Source organism: Protomyctophum parallelum (assembly GCF_964188405.1).
Source record: "Protomyctophum parallelum genome assembly, chromosome: 17".
Taxonomy (NCBI): domain Eukaryota; kingdom Metazoa; phylum Chordata; class Actinopteri; order Myctophiformes; family Myctophidae; genus Protomyctophum; species Protomyctophum parallelum.
Genome location: NC_139719.1, coordinates 29,839,325 through 29,859,755, shown reverse-complemented (window position 1 = coordinate 29,859,755; position 20,431 = coordinate 29,839,325). Strand labels below are relative to the sequence as shown.

The 20,431-nt window shown below is 43.5% G+C and overlaps 1 protein-coding gene across 1 annotated transcript in view; it reads right to left on the bottom strand.

Moving 5' to 3' along the window:
* grid2ipb (glutamate receptor, ionotropic, delta 2 (Grid2) interacting protein, b) overlaps nt 1-20,431 on the bottom strand; it is a gene marked incomplete at its 5' end in the record, with an annotated part of 41,043 nt that overhangs the window by 10,630 nt on the left and 9,982 nt on the right. Inside the window, 11 exons of the mRNA XM_083787555.1 lie at nt 1,709-1,747; nt 2,850-3,187; nt 3,369-3,525; nt 4,239-4,324; nt 5,913-6,050; nt 6,488-6,639; nt 8,369-8,524; nt 9,248-9,391; nt 11,940-12,009; nt 13,527-13,612; nt 16,657-16,950. Of these exons, the coding sequence (XP_083643681.1) occupies nt 1,709-1,747; nt 2,850-3,187; nt 3,369-3,525; nt 4,239-4,324; nt 5,913-6,050; nt 6,488-6,639; nt 8,369-8,524; nt 9,248-9,391; nt 11,940-12,009; nt 13,527-13,612; nt 16,657-16,950 (1,660 nt within the window). The remainder of the gene's footprint in view (nt 1-1,708; nt 1,748-2,849; nt 3,188-3,368; nt 3,526-4,238; nt 4,325-5,912; nt 6,051-6,487; nt 6,640-8,368; nt 8,525-9,247; nt 9,392-11,939; nt 12,010-13,526; nt 13,613-16,656; nt 16,951-20,431) is intronic.

Here is a 20,431-nt window from a genome sequence, read left to right as displayed (position 1 = left end):
GCAAGACGGTACAGCGTAGTGCACGAGTGCAGTTGTAGTAGCAGCATTATATAAACAGGATGGTACTGCATTTATTATGAGGTGTCACGGTAGGCAATAATATTTGTAATACGTAATATTATTACATCAATAGGTACACGATAACACTGGAAAGAGTCTGAAAAACAGTAGCAGAAGGATATTAGGGAGATTATGCTTGTTTTGAAGTAAATTGTTGGACCGACCAACCAAACATCAGTTCCTCTGCTAGCGGGGCCAAAATGTTAAAGCTTTCACATTCTACGAACAGTGGCAGCCTCAAGAGGTTGATGTTTTGACACTTACATCACTGGTTGAAGCAGACCGCTGCAAGTCATTGTATAAATGTACAGCAATTCAGGTGCAATGAATTGATTCATTCAATTCAGGCTGATCTACAGTATACGTTTTCAATTTGTGTGATTTTTTTTTTTTGTGATTCTATAACTTTTTGTATATACATATACAGTATATATATTTTTTTCCTCTACATTCTTATCCCGCAATTTTTGTAACCCATTGTTTTCACCCAGTGCCAATTGTCTTTGTAATGCTGGGTGCTACACTCCCTCTGCCAACCTGGGGAGAGCAACGGACTGGCCTCATGCATGCTTCCTTCAGTGCATGAGGAGTCCAAGCTGCTTCTTTTCACCTGACAGGGGGAGTTTCCCCGGTTGGACGTAGCACGTGGAAGGAACACGTTATTCCAACGAGTTCCTTTACCCTCCATCAGGCGCCCCGGCTGGCCAGGGGGAGGCAGCTTACATTTTGTATTTTTGCTTAAAATCTTGCATAAAGCATGGCTTTAAATCGCAAGTCAAATGAAATATTACCTCTAGATGAATTGATTCTTGTAACTATTAGTAAATACTCTTTAGGATACTCTAGGATTATACATCCCTCAGCAACACAGTACCATGACAACACAACAACCCAAAGAAAGGCTGAATAATATAGTCACAAATAATGTCTCTCAGTCATAGCAAAGCTTCAATACAGCGCTTAATACCGTTACATAACATATTGAAGGAGCACTTCACCCATGTCCAACCTTATCTTATATAGTTGGTACTCACTAACATTACAAGATTTCATGCACAATGTCCATGCACTATGCTCACTGTGTGTCTCACTGTGGGCTATGGACAGCTCAGAAACCTACCAAATGACATCATCGACTGGGATTCCAAGCTAACTATAGACTTTCTCTTCCTGGAAAGTTAGCATGCTAACATAGAACAGGAAATAGAAGCCATTGTTCTTGTATTACTAATAATTATAATACAAAAAGAAAAGAGAAAAAAACCCTATACCGATGTTCTCACGGGTAGGCCGGTTTCTGAACTGTCCACAGCCTTCCTCTGAGACACAGACCGCGTAAAAACCCTATACCGATGTTCTCACGGGTAGGCAGGTTTCTGAACTGTCCACAGCCTTCCTCTGAGACACAGACCGCGTACTCGTCAGAAATGGTGCCATGTACTGTAGGTTGACGATGCATGTTAAGTTATCCTTTGAGTTTATCTTCAACTTGTTTATCTTACGGTGTGCATACAGTATGTGCATCAAACAAAGCTTAGGCAGTGGATGAGCAGTGTACTGCTATACACCTTATAGTTATAACTTATGAGATATACTGTAATTATTCAGTATGATCCAAAACTACTGAGGTTAGTCAATTGTTACTTACAGACACATCTCTTCTTCTGTAACCGTGACAACCCGATATCTGTTTATGTGACACAAGCGTTCATTGTAGCATACTGTACATCAGTGTTGCTCAACAGTTGCTACAGTTATAACTGATGTACAATCATTGTTTCATTCATTATTCAACAACAAATGTGCCAAATACATCAACAGCCCCAATGCAATGGCTGTAAAGCTTTGAAGCAAGCAGTGGTTCTCAAAGTGGGGTCCGGGGACCACCAGCTAAAAGAGTTAATATCTAAGAATATCTAAGAAACTAAAAAGTGAGGCAGGGGCGCTCTTATCATCATACATCATAATACATCATCTCATTCCGGCCAATTAGAATTTGCGTCATCGCCTTCGTCTTCAGTGTTTACGCAATGTTTGTGTTTACACAAACACTCAAAGCTGGCCATTCATTGTCAATGGCATTTAATGTTTGGACATAGGAGGGGCTAGCGCCTATATAATATATAAGCCTATATACATTGGTTATTTGAAAATAGCTGATCTAGATAGGTATGTCATAAAAATCATTTTGGAATATATATTTTCCATGGCACAAAATATTTTCAGATGGGGATCCGTAGCTAAACATATTAATGTGGGAGTACTTGACACGAAAAAGTTTGAGAAACATTGCATTACAGTATGGTGAAACATTCACTCACCCTAGCCGAAACCCTAGAAAACTAGCATATAAAGAAAAATCACACTCGTGTGAAGTGAGGGGCTCAGCCAATCAAATCATCACATTCCGTGGTACAAACACACAAAGCTGTGTGGGGCTGGTGCCCCTCAAAAAACATACATGGACATTTAAATTATAACCGTATAGACTGAACCCCGCCTGGCCTTACTAATTAGCACACATTTTACGCCCTACCCAGCCCAAAAACATCACTTAAAAAAATAATCCCCAGACCTGTTGTTTCAGCACCACCTCGCCCTTTAGGGCTTACTGGTAAACATACTGTATACAATATATAGTATATGTATAGAAGTATAATATATTGTATGTATTTCAACGTATCATTCACTGACCCATTTGCATTACACATAAGTAGTAGTAATACAAATAATATGATACATAGCGTAATGGGCAAGGTGATGGTGATGACGATGGTTTTGTTCCTCACCTCTTCGTAGTCATTCTCGCCAGGTATGAAGTCGTCTACCAGCGTGACGCGGTGGCCCAGCTGCTCGCTCAGTGCATCCAGGAACTTGTCGGTGTCGCGGCTGCGCGGCGGCCGCGAGAACGTGAACAGCTTCTTGCGCCGGCTCATGGGGCTGCGCGGCACGCCCCCATCCTCCTCCTCCTCCTCGTTGTCGGAGCGCTCGGGCGAGCCGGGGACCAGGGGCGGGCTTTCCAGGGTGACGTAGGGGTTGGAGTCCACGCTGCTCTGGTGGTACATTCCATACATTTGGGTGGGCAACGGGTCCTTCCATGACAGGGACAGACCTGCCTTGCTGCTCCCTGCAGAGATGGTAAGAGAGCAAGGACGAAGGGGGTGGGTTAAACATCACCATCACAGGTGTGCTAAGTTGATGAGTCGTGTTTAATGTGGTTGAGTTTAATTGGTGTCCATGGTCCCACATCATGAGTGCGCGCGTGTGTGTGTCATGTACAGTACGACTATGTCTCGCCGCCAGAGTACCTTTGAGTGGGGGGAGTGTGAGGGGGGACAGAGGGCGGCTGTAGCCCTCAGTCTGCTCTGGCCCCGGCCCCTCTGGGCCCGGTGAGGAGACGGCCCGCAGCGGTGACACACTCTTCCGCGTGTACACGTTCTCCAGCTCAGTGTACACGCCTGACATCTATGGGTGGAGGCGTGGTTAAGCTTTGGTTAGCACAGACAGCCTGCATGGCAGCACACACACGGTTTGAAGATGCTCTCGCAGACAAAATGGACTGTAAATAAGATGCGGGCAACTTCTACTTTGACAGCCACATATGTCTTTGGTACATATAGGTACTATAGGAATGTCCAACTGGATTATGTTAGTCACAATGTGATTTACAGTATATATTGTAGAGATGTAGCTACTGCATGTGTATACATTTAGAATTTGAGTAGATTTGCAGTGGGTTTGATTCATCTGTCAAACAAATGACCCCTGCACTGCACCTGATCAGTCAATTGTCAATGCATTGTGTTAGGGTTAGGTCATTTAATTTCATTGATTTCTTCCACTGAGTGGGCAGGTATTTTTATCCCCCAATATGTTCATCAAAGGGGCCAAGAAAGTAGAGTAGAGCAGACCTTCAAATAAAGTGAAAACAGAGAAGCACAAACAACATTACATTGAGCGGCATTGCAACATTGAGTTCAGATGTTGGTTAGAGGCTGGAGAAGACCAGTGTTTCACAACCCGGAGACACAGGCCCTAAACAAGAGCAATACGGTGTTGTATTGTGTAGAAGTACAAAGAACAATACAAATAATGATATGACTTAAAGGTCAATGTAGAATTGGTGGTAGGAAACCATTTCGGAACCACTGGTGTAGGTTAGCAGTAAGTGTACCCACATGTTTGAGGTCGGGGGACTCAGGAAAGGAGGTCCCATCTCCACACTGTCTCTCCTCTGGGCTCCCAGACGCGTCGACATGAATTCCTGAAGCACAACAAGGCATGATTGGGAACACATGGACAGTGAAGCCTGATTTATACTCAGTCAAACGACTGTGCCGCTTGCCGATAATAGCAGATCTACAAGCTTGTAGATCATATTATATATCGGCTTATAGATCAGCTTATAAATTAAGCATGAGCATCTCTGTTCCATCTCACCACTTCCTCCAGATATGAGGGAGGGAGGGGGTGGGATTCGTGACAGAAGAGCATGGGAGAGCAACAAACAAAGCTTAGCTGTCTCCTACAAGCAGGAGCTGGCGATGGAAAACAGGAGAAACATCGACTGTTTCTTCCTGAAATTGCCTCAGAAATAGCTGAATCCTGATGAATTACACGCTTTTTATTTTTTGTGTCGCTAATGGGAAAAGCCAACTGATATGAACTCAAACTGTGGTTTAGTTGCATGGTTTGCTTTAGTTTAGAAATGGCTTTTAAGGCTTTCAGCCTTTACTGAGCAAGAGAAATTGTGCTGAGAAAGCAACGTTTCTGCCGGGACCCTGCCTCTTGTATTCTTGGAGTTTGCTTGCATTCAAGGTTAAAGACGGGAGCTTCCCCAGTACAACCACAGCCTTCTATACCATCAGCATGTTGTACTGGAGCATATTCTCCATGCACTATCTATTCTATTCTATAATACGCTGTAGTAGTTAGTGTAACACAATCCAACAACTGTTTTTGAAAACTCTCAATTTGGATTCCAATAGCAATCCCCCTTTACTAGCAAATAAAACCACTTGGAATGAAAATTACTAATGACATGCAAAGTCATGCTGTTTGTTCAAAGAGCCCCTAAAGCACAACGCTTGCCTTGATCCTGCTGTGTGGGTGAGCATAACAGTCATAGTAGAGGAATGTATTCATTAGATATAGTTATACATTAATTAACGGCTGTCCCCTTGGAATCAGGCCTCACACAGTTTGGTTGATTAATTACTTCTCTGTTGATCTGGAACGTTTTTATTGGAATTGTAATGGATTTTGTTTTATTACTATTAGGCATGTTAGGGCTGGACAATATATCATTATATCGACATTGTGACATGAAAAAGGTGTTGCCATTTCCTGGTTTCAAACAAGTACTATTAAAAGAGGACAGGAAGCGAAGACCTTATGGTGGACTCCATGTTGCTCCCTGGAAGGAAAGAAACATGTGCAATGGGCTATATGCAGCCAACACTTCCGCGTTCAGCTTCCTTGGTCTCAATTGCGCATGTTTCTTTCCTTCCAGGGAGCAACATGCAGGAGTCCACTTACCCACTTAGTTATTATAGGCATTATGATTATTTTATTTATCAAAAGTCTCATTGTGTAATAAATATTTAAAGCATCAAAAGTCATCCCTAAAACAGCGTCACAATATCGATATTGAGGTATTTGTAAAACAATATATATCATGACATTTGATTTTGTCTATATTTTCCCAGCCCTAAACCAAGTACTTATCCTTGATTCGGTGGGTTGCTCTCATAAAAGCTATGGTTGTTGTTGGTATTGTTGTGGTCTGTGGTTGTTGCTGTGATTATGGTTGTTGTTGTTGTATTGTTGGTGGTGGTGGTTGTAATTTGTACCCCTTCCCAGGTGTGTTCCTATGATGCAGTCATCAGAACTCCTGTCTCGGCCCATGCTGCCTCGGTGGGAGGAGCTAGACACCCTCATGGAGCTGCTCCGACGATGGTGTTCTGGACCCAGGTCAGGCTCTACTGCTGCTCAATGCACGCACGCACACACACACACACACTCATAATTATTCCACTTATGTAAATACTGTAGCTGAACTGTAGGTTCTGCATCAATGCGTAATATGAGTATTTTGCATAATTATTTTACTGTACATCTGCTGCTCCCTTGGGGAGTGTAACAAATACGTCCTCTATTACCTATTTTGCAATACAGTACATTTTTGTACAGTATTTGTAACATGGATGATTGATTTAATTGCACAGCATATTGGCACTTTAGTCACTTTAGTTTAGAAGTGCAATAATGTGGAGTTTTATTATTGAGGTTTGCTTGAATGCCTAACAATTGCCTGTGATGTGTTTCAGTAAAAAATAGGGCTGGACCATGTCAGGATAGCAGAGAAAGGTTATGACGTGGAAACAATGTGTTAGAGGTATAGGGTGTCTGTGCGTCTTTCTCTCACCAGCACTCTTGAAACCCAGGAACCGTGAGATCTTGCTCTGGCAGTGTTCTTGCTCTTCGTAGGTCAGCAGCTGGTAGACGAACTGCCAGATCAGCTGTTTGGCTGGCGTGTCCAGCACAGGAAACACGTCCACTATCAGGGTGTCCACGTTCCTGTAAAACATGTAAAACATAAATGCTATGCCTGACATCCTTGTGTTTCAGAACACACTAAACAAACTAGAACTAGTTCCGTGTTCGTTTGTTTATCCCCTGGTGTATTGCCTGTGTATCTTATTTTGTTCCTGCATTTCCCCTGCCCTTGTTGTTGTGTTACCTGTCTTGTCTCACCTGCCTTGTGATTATTAGTTACTAGACCTGTACGTCCCCGTCACAGTCAGCCACCCGCCTACTTGGGAACGATGCAACATGGGAACCTAATGATATACGTTGTCATAGCACCAGTTTTACCTGTCAGCCGGTGTCCCACATGGAGATCTGTATACAGATCAGGTGTTTCCACACCTGAGCAGACAGCCGCAGACGTTTTCTCTGTCGGCCAGAGAAAACGGCTCTCTGGTAAGTGTGGCAACACCCTGTATGTGCCTGTGTGTGAAGACTGCAAACTGAAAAGTGTACTTGGCAATCAATTCGGCCCAGTGCCTTTCTCGGCCCCACCTCTCTCCCTGTGTTTTAGGATCCAAGATGGCCGCAGCACCAGGAGGGGGTGGCCTTACTGGGCTGCGTTCACAAATTCAAGACACCTGTCTTGCGTTTGTCTTGTGTCTGTGTTTAATGGCTACTCCAATGCATTTTCAATGAAACCCCATGGTTTGACCAAACATTTTGTTTGATGGGGGGGGGGGGGGGGGGGGGGGGGGGGGGGGGGGGGGGCAGCTGTGTTCAGACACAAGTCAGGTGTCAGACACAAGGCAAGTGTCTTGAATGCAGCCCAGTGAGGTCATATGTCAACCCCGCCCGCTCACCTCTGTGTATTCAGTGTGCAAGACCCACATGTCATTTGCTGATGTGGCAGTCAGCTGACCAATTGGGCAGGGTATTTAAGCTCACCTAGACTGCATGCTTCTTCCTGCCTTCCTCTGCATATGGTTCCTTTGTTGTTATCTGATGTTTGCTCCCACCGCCACCCCAGTGACTCCAGGCACCACTGGTGGGCTCTGTTATTTCTGTTTCCCATGGGGGGGGTTGTTATTGTATATCTATCTCCCTGCTCTTAATGTTTAATGATGGTGTTTAATTGTGCCGAGCAGGGAGAAACAATGTAGCAGAGCCAAACGCCAAGATAAAATATTATATGCACACTTTCTTTATTCTCATTCTATAATACATATTGGTTAAATCTATTCGTGAGTTATCTGACTGAAATACAGTAACTGTTGCTGTGAGCCCTGAATGCTCTGTTTAAAGTTGTGATTCCCTGTAGAGGGAACCCTTTTCGGTTTAAGTTAATAAAGTACTGTAGACTGAGGTGAACTGATCAGCTCATCAGATCAGATCATCAACTGGTCATCTGGTTTTTAGGTCTTGCAAAACACCCATTTGTGACAGTTTGTGATCAACAATGAGACCGACTTAGTTTGATGGTTCAATTTATAATTGTAACTGCTGTTTACCAGTAAATATTCATAGTAATGCATCCCTGGCCTATTTTAAGCTATACAATTCAATTTACAAAGACTAAAAAGAGTGAGTGATATGACTTTCCACACAAAGTCAAATGAAGTGCCTACACTTAGACAAATAAATAGAACATTCTGTTTCTGATCCCAAATCTGATTCAGAACCAGATTGTGATCCAGATTTTAACTCTGATTATTATGACTCTAACCCTGGTTCTGATTTAGTTTGCGGTTCAGGTCCTGATTCTTGTGATGGGACTGACCTGTGTTGGAAGAAGGTCTCCAGGGACTTGCAGACAGTGTATCTCTCCTGGATGGTGAGGAGGTGGTCTAGCTGCTGGCTGAAGGTGCGTCCGTGGACTTTGATGCTGGGGGGAAGTATCTCAGCAACCCACTGGAGAGAACTAAGGGCTGGGGACCTGGACGACACACACCCATACAGCACTTTATCACTAACCAGGTAATACCATAAAATACACATGAAAGTTCATGTTAAATATAGTTTAAAAATAAAAACAAAAATGTGTGGCCTGTGTAGCAAGACAGTACAAGCTATAACATGCAAGTAAAAGGATAATGCAGTAAGCACTTAAAATAATTAGGGAATAAACAGGCATAAAACACAATACAGAAATAAGTAGGCCTACATGAAAAACAAAATGAATCAAAGCAACATTGAAAGATATAACTCAACTCAACAATCAAAACAATTACATACAATCTTTAAAAAAAAGGATAATCTCTTTAAATGTACCTATTCCTTTGTGCTGTTTAATTTCAATATCACCAAAATGACCACAGACCGAAAACTAAATTACCAATCAGAAATAATCCTCTGTGTTTGATTCACTCACAAAACCATCAACATCGTATTGAGAGAATAACTCCTAATTTATGTTTTGTCTGCGTCATGTTCTCGTCAGCTTGTAGGTCTGCTATTTTCAGCGCACAATGCTGCCATGAAGTATGAATCAGGCATATAACCACTGGAACCCCACAATTACATACAAAGTCAGTGCAAAGACGAGAAGTTGCGCGAACGGGCGCGGCATAAACGGGGCGAACCGAGCAAATATATATATATATATATATATACTGTATATTCAGGTCTGAATGCAGCTTGGAGGGTTTAAGTGGTTCACCTGGAGCGTGGCAGGGCCAGGTTAGGGGAGTCCTCGCCTTCGTTGTGGTCTGAGGAGTAATCACATGGTCCCTCCTCCACCACCAACGTGGGCATGGCTCCGCTGCCCTGCAGCATGGACACCACCTTCTCATGGGAACAGTTCCTACACCACAGGACAGGACGTAGAGAGAGAGGAATCAGGGACATGGGTGAAGGTATGGGGGGCAAAGAGGAGAGGGGAGCAAGTCAAAGAGATGGGGAGGGAGAGTCAATGGTATAAGCCAAGGCACACACACAAGGTGTGTGTGTGTGTGTGTGTGTGTGTGTGTGTGTGTGTACAGTATGTCCTATATTAAAATTGCCTAACGGGTGGGTGGGTCAGTCGGTCTATGAAGTCAATATCGCCCAGTCCTAGTCTATGGCATTCATGAGAACCACACGGATAAGAGGCACTGGAGTTTCGTGTTACTATAACTAATCTATAATAATAATAATAATAATAATAGGAGAAAAGGCATATTTTCGTATATATTTGTGGGGAAAACAATATATGGCTTAAGTGGTTAAACTAAACAAAAGCTCTGAATATAATGATGTACTGGACACAATGATTCAAAACTACCAGCTACAGTACTGACTGAGATTCCCAACAGTTGTGCAAAAGCCACACCGAAAATAGCAAATGGTGCATGCACAATACAGTTACACAGTGTCTGAACATCATCGTTCTCTGATGAAAACCTCCCACCTTTTCTACCACTGCATCGTACTCTAAAACCATGCTGTACCATCCAAGTCCTGTACATCAGAAAAACAAATTTAGCTCTGGCCGCAGCCATGGGAACAAGCTACAGTAGTGCGCAAATCTATAATTGAGTTGTCAAGTTGGTCAGGGAGTCAGGGACAGATAAACAATGTTTCTGTGTGAAATTGAAAAAATACTGACTGTGCTTTGTGAGATGAACTCTTAAATAAAGTCTAATGTAATTTCATCTGGGGTTGCTGCTACAGTAAAGGTTCTGACACTGGGAAAAGTGGACATATGCACATCATATCACCACGCACGCACGCATGCACACACGCGCACACACACCTCAATAGTGCTTGTTGTAGCATTTCACTCTGAATCAGTGGTTCTCAAACTTTTTTAATTAAAGGACCCCCAGCCATAACTCTGAGAGTGTACAAATGGAAGGTTCCATTTGGTTTCATTTGTACTGTTGTACACTGTCAGAGTTTCAGACCTGTAAGCTACATTTTGGAACCCCCTCAAGGATGTCTACTGCTGAGCTAAGTTGGAAAGCCTATCTTTGCAGGGAGATATTGCGCTTTGAGCTTCATGCAGTATCATCCTCTTTTAGTGATTAGTGATCCCCAACCACAGGATCTAAATGTCTCAATAGAAAAGCAGGGAGACCACCTCCAAACATCACAGTTGTTCAATATATAATACACCCCGAACGACCGGGGTTATTTAATCCATTAAATCAGAGTGCCCCGCGATTTATAGCAGCGGAGCACAATTAGCGACGGACCAGGTGCTATCCCGGATGTAGCTGAAGTAGCTTGATGTAGCCAAAACACCCCTGAGGCGAACGACAACAACAGGAGGTATGATTAATTCTAATGCGACTAGCGACGGGACCGCGATCCCAAACACATAATCTTTGCTTAGAATTGGACGGAATGATTTAGATCAAGAGTTATACACATTTTAAGATTTTCGGTCTCGTCGGCTAAAACATTTTCGATGACCGGAAAATAACATTGAATGTTGCGCAACAGACGCTCCCAGCCTGTGGAGCAATCGTTTTTTCTTTTTTTTTTTTTTTTTAAGATATTTTTTGCGGCTTACGCCTTTTTATTGATTTTTGAAGGGACAGACAGTAGGCTGACAGGAAACGGGAGAGAGATGGGGGGAAGACATGCAGTAAAGGCCGTGTCGGGTCCGGGAGTCGAACCCGCGGCACACTGCGACTGGATTACCAGTCCGGTGCCCAGACCGTTACGCTACGGCCTGGGCCGAGCAATCGGTTTTGATATCGATAATCTCCGTCCTTTTTATTAATCTCCGTCCTGAGCGCTGGGTGTTACTAAATAAATGTAAACTCCATCCATGCCGCTTAGAGTTAACATACTCTACGACTTTTGCCAATTTTCACTGAATGTTCGCCGAATGTAACAATTTATTCACTAGACAAAGTTTCAGAAACATGCATATGTTTATCCCATGCATATGTTTTTAATACCATATTTTGTCATAATACAGTGTCATATAAATTAGCAAACCAACCACATTAGCTTCTGTTATAGCCATGGCCTTTGCACGCTCTTTTCTCGGAAACTACGGCGTTATCCGTAGTTTTGAACTAATTGCTGATGTTTGGAGGGCTTTTCTGATTATCCAGTGAGTGCGATGGGAACATTGGCGTTTTCTAGAGCAAGGATGGACCTCATTTTAGCTCGCTAGCATTGATGCTATCCTTTATATAGCATCTAAGGAAGCGCATCACAATGGAATGGCTACTCATCACGTGGCACCCAAGCACCACCACTTTCGTCCACCAGGTGGCACTCAATGTGTTAAAGTGATTAAGTCTGTCTGTGGTTTCTATAGTGAAAAGTATTAACTCCATTGGAACACAGTTTTCCCCCTCCATTTCCTGAAAAGTACTGTTTTTGGCAGCAACGATATACAGTGTAGAACTGACCTCATGTCCAGTCCATTGAGGAAGAGGATGCGATCACCTGGTTTCATACCACAGTCTTCAGCTGGGCTATCTGGGAGCAAGACGGGACATGGGAGAAAAAGGCTCATTAGGCATGTCTTCTGGGGATAGTGCAGAACTAGCACGCGTGCACGCACACACACACGGACGCGCGCGCACACACACACACACACACACACACACACACACACACACACAGTGCATACACACACACACGCACGCACAAACGGGTGCATGCACACGCACACACACACAAAGTAGTGATTGATGAAACGGTTAGACCAGCGTTTATATAGTATGACTATGGTCGTATCGTAAATGTGCAGTAAAGCCCATTTAGAAATGGAACAGGTTATAGTAAGTAGGCTAATGAAATAGGCATGGGAATAAGAAATACTACTTGTACATACACTGTACATGCATACAGTACATAAAATGCTTTGCTACTAGTATAGTTAGGCACTTTATTGGCAGAATGGGTGTTCTGCATATTGAAAATATTGACTAGTATTGACAAATACCTTCCTATATACAAGGCAATGATGTTTTCAAACGGCAAACAATATCCAACATGTGAAAACAAATGGTTGTTCTCCAGAGATGTGAGGCTAAATCTTATTACACAGTGTAATGAGAGTCTCTGAATGCTAGAGGGGGGCAACTGTTCCATTTTGACAGCGCTCATGCTATCCCCATCATTCAGGCATTACCTGCTGCCTGTCTGCTTGCCACAGCACTGACTGACTCTCTCTTAAATCAGATATCATGTACTCTTTCTATCTCGCTCTCTTATCTGACACTGGGGATATTGCGTAACAGCCTATTCATGTGGTAATCTCTAGTAGACACATTGTCCCACCACGGTGAGTCTTATAGCGTGGCAGCAGCAGAGCTTTACACCAATCAATAAAAAAGGATTTCTGTTTGAGTCACGGCGGGAGCCTCAAGGGTTTCCACCCCCGCCATTTCCATATTGGGCTCTGAAAGTCCCACAGAGTCAAGCAGCTTCTGGCGCCGCTAAGCAGAGGTGGTGGTGGTGGGCAGGCGTGATGCCATCCCCACCAGAGGAGGTGGTGGGCAGGCGTGATGCCCCCCCCCCCCCTGATCAGAGGAGGTGGTGGGCAGGCGTGATGCCATCCCCCCCCCCCCCCCCCCCCCCTGAGCAGAGGAGGTGGTGGGCAGGCGTGATGCCATCCCCCCCCCCCTGAGCAGAGGAGGTGGTGGGCAGGCGTGATGCCCCCCCCCCCCCCTGAGCGGAGGTGGTGGTGGGCAGGCGTGATGCCATCCCCACCAACACCCCCTCCCCCCCCCCCCCCCCCCCCCCCCCAAATCTACAGTATTCTCCTAAATTATTCATCAGGATACTCTTCTCTATTTCTTCTATCCTTTGTTGTATTTCAATTTGAGTTTAATTGAAATTCTTTGAAAGTCACTCTGAAGCTTCTCAAAATTAGTTTCCACAAGAACGCTACAAAGGGACAGAGATGTCTGTCTGTCTGTCTGCATGCACAGGGAGGGTGAGAGGGAGTCAAGCATAGGAGTCTCAACAGTTTAGAACAGAAGCACTACCTGCGATGACAGAATCGATGCAGACAGGTGCATGGCCTCGCAACGTGAAGCCAAAGCTTTTCTTTCCCCTGTAGACACGAACGGTCCTGAGGGAGGAAGGAAGTGGGGGAAAGAGAGTGGGGTAAACGGAGACAGAGGAAAGGCTATGATAAATAAATTAGTTCAGAGAGGTAGCTTCCTGTGAAAAGACTTTTAGAGCGCCATGAACCAAATTCATTGTGGTTGTCTAATAAGGGACTAATTTAGGGACACCAGGAAAAGCAACTAACATTAGAGTCACATTAGAGACAGGCTGCTCTGTATTGCCCCTATTAGTCAAGGAGCTGTGAGTGATGACACAGAAATGCCAACGCTAACCATACTATCTGTCGCCATGGAAACTACTCAAGGCTACACCAATGCGAGATGAAAACGGAGGCTTGTGGACATACCGTACAAAAATAAGAAAAGTGAATGTATGTATTCTTTGATATCCCCCACAGTATTGCAGTAAGAAAAGTGTTATGAACAGACGTGGCTCGAGTGAGCGGAAGTGTAGCCTAGCCCCGGACCTCAATTTTGAGGTCCGGGCTTACGCACGTGACGTCATGAACGTCCGTCCACCTCCATGAAAGTTCTGCAATTCCACATTTCGGTAGGTAGTGGCAGCTTCAATGTTGGATAGCCTTACTGGGGGCTTGTTCTAGACAGACTTAATTAAGTATACATGCATTTCCTTTTGGGAAATGTAAACTCAAACTCTGATATGTTTGAAATTACAAAGATCGAGGCATATGATGAAGACCATTTGGTCAAAACATTTTGGCGTTTTGGCTTTCACATAAACATTAGTGTCCTTAAATTATAGCATGTGTAGAGAAACCTGCACTGTGAGCACATGCCTGATTAGGCATTAGAAAGTGCTACCGAACAAAAGAAAGAAAGATATACTGAAGTAAAATGTAGGTATTCAGGAAGTACCAAGGGCGTTTTATGAACGTACGTTTGTACGTTTATGAACAAGACATTATCGTGAAGGGCTGTGGCTGGTTCATTTCAGTGTGTAGCTTACAATGGCCACTTAAAGCTGCTAAAGGTATTCTTACCTAACACAGAGAGCTGTCCTCCATCATTATGTCGCATACGGCAGTGAGCTGTGTCCTATAATTATGTGACCAGCCAATATGAATACACTTGACATTCACTCACACTCCATCAAGGATAAGTGAGTGAGTAACCAGGGAAGGGGGCGGAATATATGTGTAAAACATGGACAGGACCATGGGTTGGTTGAATGGAAGGTCTGTGTGGAGTGTACTCTAGATTATACAGTAAAGCTGATGTTCTTACTCAGAAAGTGTGGCTGGGGAACAGGGTGAGAATTTGGTGTCTCTGTGTCAGTGTGTGTGTGTTAAACCTTTATTGAATGAAGCTGATAATATGTGTGTATGTGTGCATAGCCTACCTATGCTGTTACATTTACATTGTAACCATTCCAAAACTGTGTTGACTTTTGGGTTGTATTGCTACCAGTCACACCTTTAGAACAAATAAGCATAAGGACTTATATTATGTAACGGAAGAGTGTTATTTGTCTTAAGTATACATGATTTGAACATTCAACAATTAAGGCCTAATATGTCTACAATTGCTACAAATTGCTACAAAACCTGTATAATTGTTTTGGGCATAAACAAAACGTTGAAGGGTAAATTGAAGCCTGATAATGATGTACTGTACCATTTATTTTTTACATTTTGAAAAAGAAAATAGCTAATTAACATTGAGGTGCTCACTATTCTTGTATCCTGCCCAGGTACTGAGGTTCTGCCAAAGTTCAACTTTAGATCACTTTAAGCAGAATAAGCTCCCAATTACAAGATCACTGGCATTACATGGAAAGTTTGTAAACTATAACAAGCCTATGGCAATTTAAATGGTTTTACGAGGATCAGACCTAGGGTGCCCACTCAATATTTATGTGATGCCAGAATTATCATACATTATGCATATGGGACACACTCTGAGGGACACACGTGGCTGGTGTGACGTTTCTCATAGCAGAGACCCTGAACAATGTTTGTCGCAAGTTTGGTGCAGATCAGAGAAAAAGTGAACGTGACATGCCTGGACGTTCACCCACCGTCCACTGATTAGGCAATTTTAATGTAGGATGACAGAATTGATTGCCGGCGTAAGAGAAGTCTAACAACCTAACATAATGTGTGTATAAAGCAGATTGGAACTCAAGTTACAGTAGGCCTACAGACTGTGTCACATTATGACAAAGAGAGGTGCCTGAGTATGTGGGAATGACAAGAAGATGGGAAAACAGAATAAAGACAGGCACAGAAACAGACAGAGACAAGGGTTGTGTCCCAAAGCCACAGCTCACGCTGTTCCAAGACATTTCCCCAGTAAAATACCTGAATCCTGAATACATTTTTAAAACTTCTCTGTTGGCAACAAACATTGACTGAATTATATTATACAAAACATATATTTTATTCTACATTCAACAGCAAGTATAACAGTATGTAATTTAAAGGACAACTTTAGTTTTTTTCATGTTTTAGGTTTCAGTAGAAAAAGTAAAAGATGAGTGTTACAATTTACAATTTAGGCATTTAGCAGACGCTCTTAATCCAGAGTTAATTTTGTTTAATTTGCTGCATTCTTTAGTTTTAGAGATTTTAGTTATTTTTGACACATTATAGATCCCGTGATCTTTTGTGGCCAGATGTAATTTCCTAGGGTCTAGTAGGACTATAGTAAATAATATTAAAGAAATCGGCGTACAATTTTGTAAAACAATACGTATTTAGCCCCATGTTCGAAATGCCCCCACCCCCTGTCAAAAATAGCTAAAATCGCTAAAACTAAAGAGTGCAGCAAATGAGAAAAGTTTAACCCTCATCTTTTACTTTCTCTAATTACAACCTAAAACATGAAAAAAACTAAAGTTATCCTTTAACCACTTGAACCCTAGAGTCCCTAATCTGGGGCCAAACATTTGGCGAAAATGGTCTACAAGACAGATCTACAAGCTCACAACGTGGCTGCAGCGAGGACCACGTCAGCATGTCAGCACACAAACAACTGATTCCCACGCATGACTCATGCACACACCGACACCGCTCCGTATACCCACCTCTGATTGGCTCCCACATGTCCAGATATTCCAGAGGTGGACTTCCTGTACCCTCTGTCTCGGTCTCTCTCGCCCCCTTCTCCCCTCCCACCGCCTGCCTCTCCGCCGTTGTCCCCCCGCGGCACGGAGCTGGCCCGCTTGCCGCCGTGGGCGCGATCGGGGTGGTCCTCGCTGCGGCTGCGGCGGAGGCTTCGCGGTGGCTCGCTGATGCTCTTGCTGCGGTAGATGCGCTCGATGAGGTTCTGCGAGATGGCCTCGTCGAAGCGCTGCCGGTGCTTCTTAGGAATGAAGATCCTGCTCAACATGGCAGGAGGAGAATGAGAAGAAGGTATAGAAAATAAAGGAGAGGAGAAAGCAGCATAGGAGGGGAAAAGTTTGTTTTGTTCTTTTTGTCGACTAGTTGTCTTTAGTTGTCCATTCACTCTTGGTAAAGAAGATCCGTATTAAATGTGGTGGAGGTGAGTGAGGGAAAGGAACAGCCGCAGTTTGTGAGGGTCAATAGTCAACGTATTGTCTATAGAGACTGCATTACTTTGACCTGCAGTCTAAATTCTCTGTCTCTGCCTCGTGAATTCCCCTCAGATTATTTCAAATCCATGACCAAACAAGAAAGAAGAAGTCTTGAATTTCTAATTCCAGATAAAATAACAGCCCAGAGACGTCAGCGGCTCGCCACGCATCCAGTACTGGGGGAGCCCAGGAGGGACAATGAACCGGACCGATAGTTTGCTCTCATAGTAACGAAATTCACTTCAAGAGGTTTCCACTGAGTGAGACCCCCATAAAAAGTCATGTGTAACATAATAGAGCTGATGCCATCCGTGAGGTGACGGTCAATCCTTAGATAGATTAGAAGAAGAAAAAATAAGTAACTTGGAAAGCTGGTGGTGCCAAATCTGCTGATATACAGTGTGTCTCTGAGGAGAGCCAGAAACACATGCATCTGACTAGCCTCTATATCTGTTCTGTGGTGCCTAGTCGATGCAGAGCTGCTGGAGAGACGGAATAGCAACAGCAAAGGTGTGGGAGTGAACAAGTGGATTTTTATTCACTCGCTCCTTTTGTTTGTGTGTCTCTCTCTCACCTCTCTCTCTCCTCCTACAGTATGTATCCATCTTTCTTGTTCTGTATGTACAGTATATCTCACTCTCTTCACTTTCATTTCTCTTCTTCCTCTCTTGCTTATTTTTGGGATTTCTTTTATGGCTTTATTTATAGTAAAGAGTGTTAAGGAAATGGGGGTGAGATTTGAGGAATGACATGCAGTAAAGGCTGTCGGGATCTGGACTCAAACCCGCAACACGGTGGCAGGCTATGTTGGTCCGGATCGCCCCGTTTCACTCTTATACCTGATGTATTTATACTCTGTTGGCCGTGTTGCACACCAAAAATAACAGATCTACAAGCTCACAATGTGTCACATCTCAACTAGCATATAAGTATAAATCAGGCTTTAACTTTCTTCTGGTCTATTTCTTTCTCTCTCGCTCTGTTGTCCTCACATGCACATGTACAGTATACCCACTCACTCTCTGCGCACATCAACTCAGTTCACCACCGTGTCAAGCTGCCATCATTTTGCTGACTTAAGGCCTTTTGGATTTTCACATTCCCAAGCACCAGACAGGTAGACATAGACATCAACACCATTATTTCAGGATCTCAGCTACAGTGAAGCTCAGACGAGGCATCGCTGTGTGTGTTGATTGATCATCAACAGACAGTATTCACCATTTACACACGGTTAAGAGTGGTGATGTCTCTTGAGTAGTAGAAGATATAGAACAAAATTGTAAGTAAGTCAACTTTATTTCAAAACAAAAGTTACAAAGTTCTGTACAATGAACAAAAACAATCATCCGTCCATCTTCTTCCGCTTATCCGGAGTCGGATCGCGGAGGTAACAATTTTAGCAGAGAATCACATGCTTCCCTTCCCAAGGCCAGCGTGGATATTGAATCCCCCATCTGGTCTTTAGTCTGCCCCATGGCCTCCTCCCAGCTGCACATGTAGCGAAAACTTGACTATGGAGACGTCCAGGAGGCATCCTGTGCATGCCTGAGCCCTGAACCACCTTGGTCGAAAGGAGCCACTTTATGCAACTGGATGCTGCTGAAATATGTCTGTCTGTGTGTGTGGTTGTGGTACAGCACTATTAGAGGGCTGTTTCTGCTCCAGCACTACCCCGGGGACAACATTTCAGCACAGATATACTGTAGACTGTAAAAAAAGAAATGGACAAAATGATGAGCCAGCACATGTAATGCTTTATAGATGATTAAAACCTTTTTAATCATCCACTTAACGTGGTTAGACGTCTTTAGCAGCTATTCAAGACAGGATGAAACAAAAGCATGAATGATTTTATTTGGGGGAACCCTACTGGTATGTTGGTGAAATTACAAAACATAAATACAGCCAGATGTAACTTGTTATAGCAGCAGAGTATACATACTGCGCGCACGCACGTGCACGCACGCACACACAGCAGAGAAGGAAATGAGTTGTTCTCCAATGCTATAGTTACTGTATCGATTTCAAATAATTGAATCGTATCATATCGCCATAATGTACCAATATCGTCCATGTTGTCGTATCGTCAACCTATATCGTGATACGTATCATATCGTTAAAATGTATCGTTACACCCCCACTAGCAACGATAGTTAAAGATTGAACAGGGAGGCTCAGGCCACACTGCTTAGACACTCGTTTGCTTTTTATGCTTCAAACACAGTTTGATCATTGGTACTTCCATGCTATATGCCTTTAGGTCAAATACATTGGAGCCCTGTACATGAACAGAGAGCTATGTATACAGGAGGAATCACGTGGCATCTTCCTGAGCAAAGACCCAGTGCAACAGCTGACAGCTGAGAACAACATCTTATTCAAGTGATCAGATTCACTGGCAGGAACGCCCACTTCACATACACACACACACACACACACACACACACACACACACACAAGTGTATGTCCACGTGCAGACGCGAACACTCCACTTTGTGTGCAGGCATGCAGGTATACACCATACTTGCATGCATACACAGACAAATGCACTTGTGCCCTGAAATGCACACAGACAGAGGGACAGCTTAGTAAAATAAACAAGTAAGGTGCGGGAAGCAAACAATTTACAATTTAGGCATTTAGCAGACGCTCTTAATCCAGAGCGACTTACAATAAGCAAGAACAAAAAGCATGGGAATACATCACATAAAAGCATTTATCATGAAACATGCGTAAGCTAAGAAAGTAACAGTGGAATATCTATATAATGAAACTATACATATAAACTATACATATATACTACTATGCTATACATATGTACTATGGCGTGCTATGACTATATACAATGCAATTATAGTGCTGTCTACATAACATGCTATAAGTCTGTATCAAATGCTATCTAAACAAAGCTGTTGTGGCAGTCTGACACACACACACACACACACACACACACACACACACACACACACACACACAGAGAGACCTCTGTATCGTTCCAGTATACAGTGTCAGTGTCTTGCGCCAAAACTACACCAGTCAATCAGCAGACCCACAGGAACGTGCCTAGAGTGCCGGCCCAGTTCCGGCGAGCCGCCCCGCGTCCGAAACGGTCCAGAAATGACAGTTACCATGTGGGGGTCCCCAGGGGGTCCCTCTACTTTACTGTACTGTACATGTTACACCCGGAATCATCATATATAGTTGTGTGTGTGTGTGTGTGTGTGTGTGTGTGTGTGTGTGTGTGTGTGTGTGTGTGTGTGTG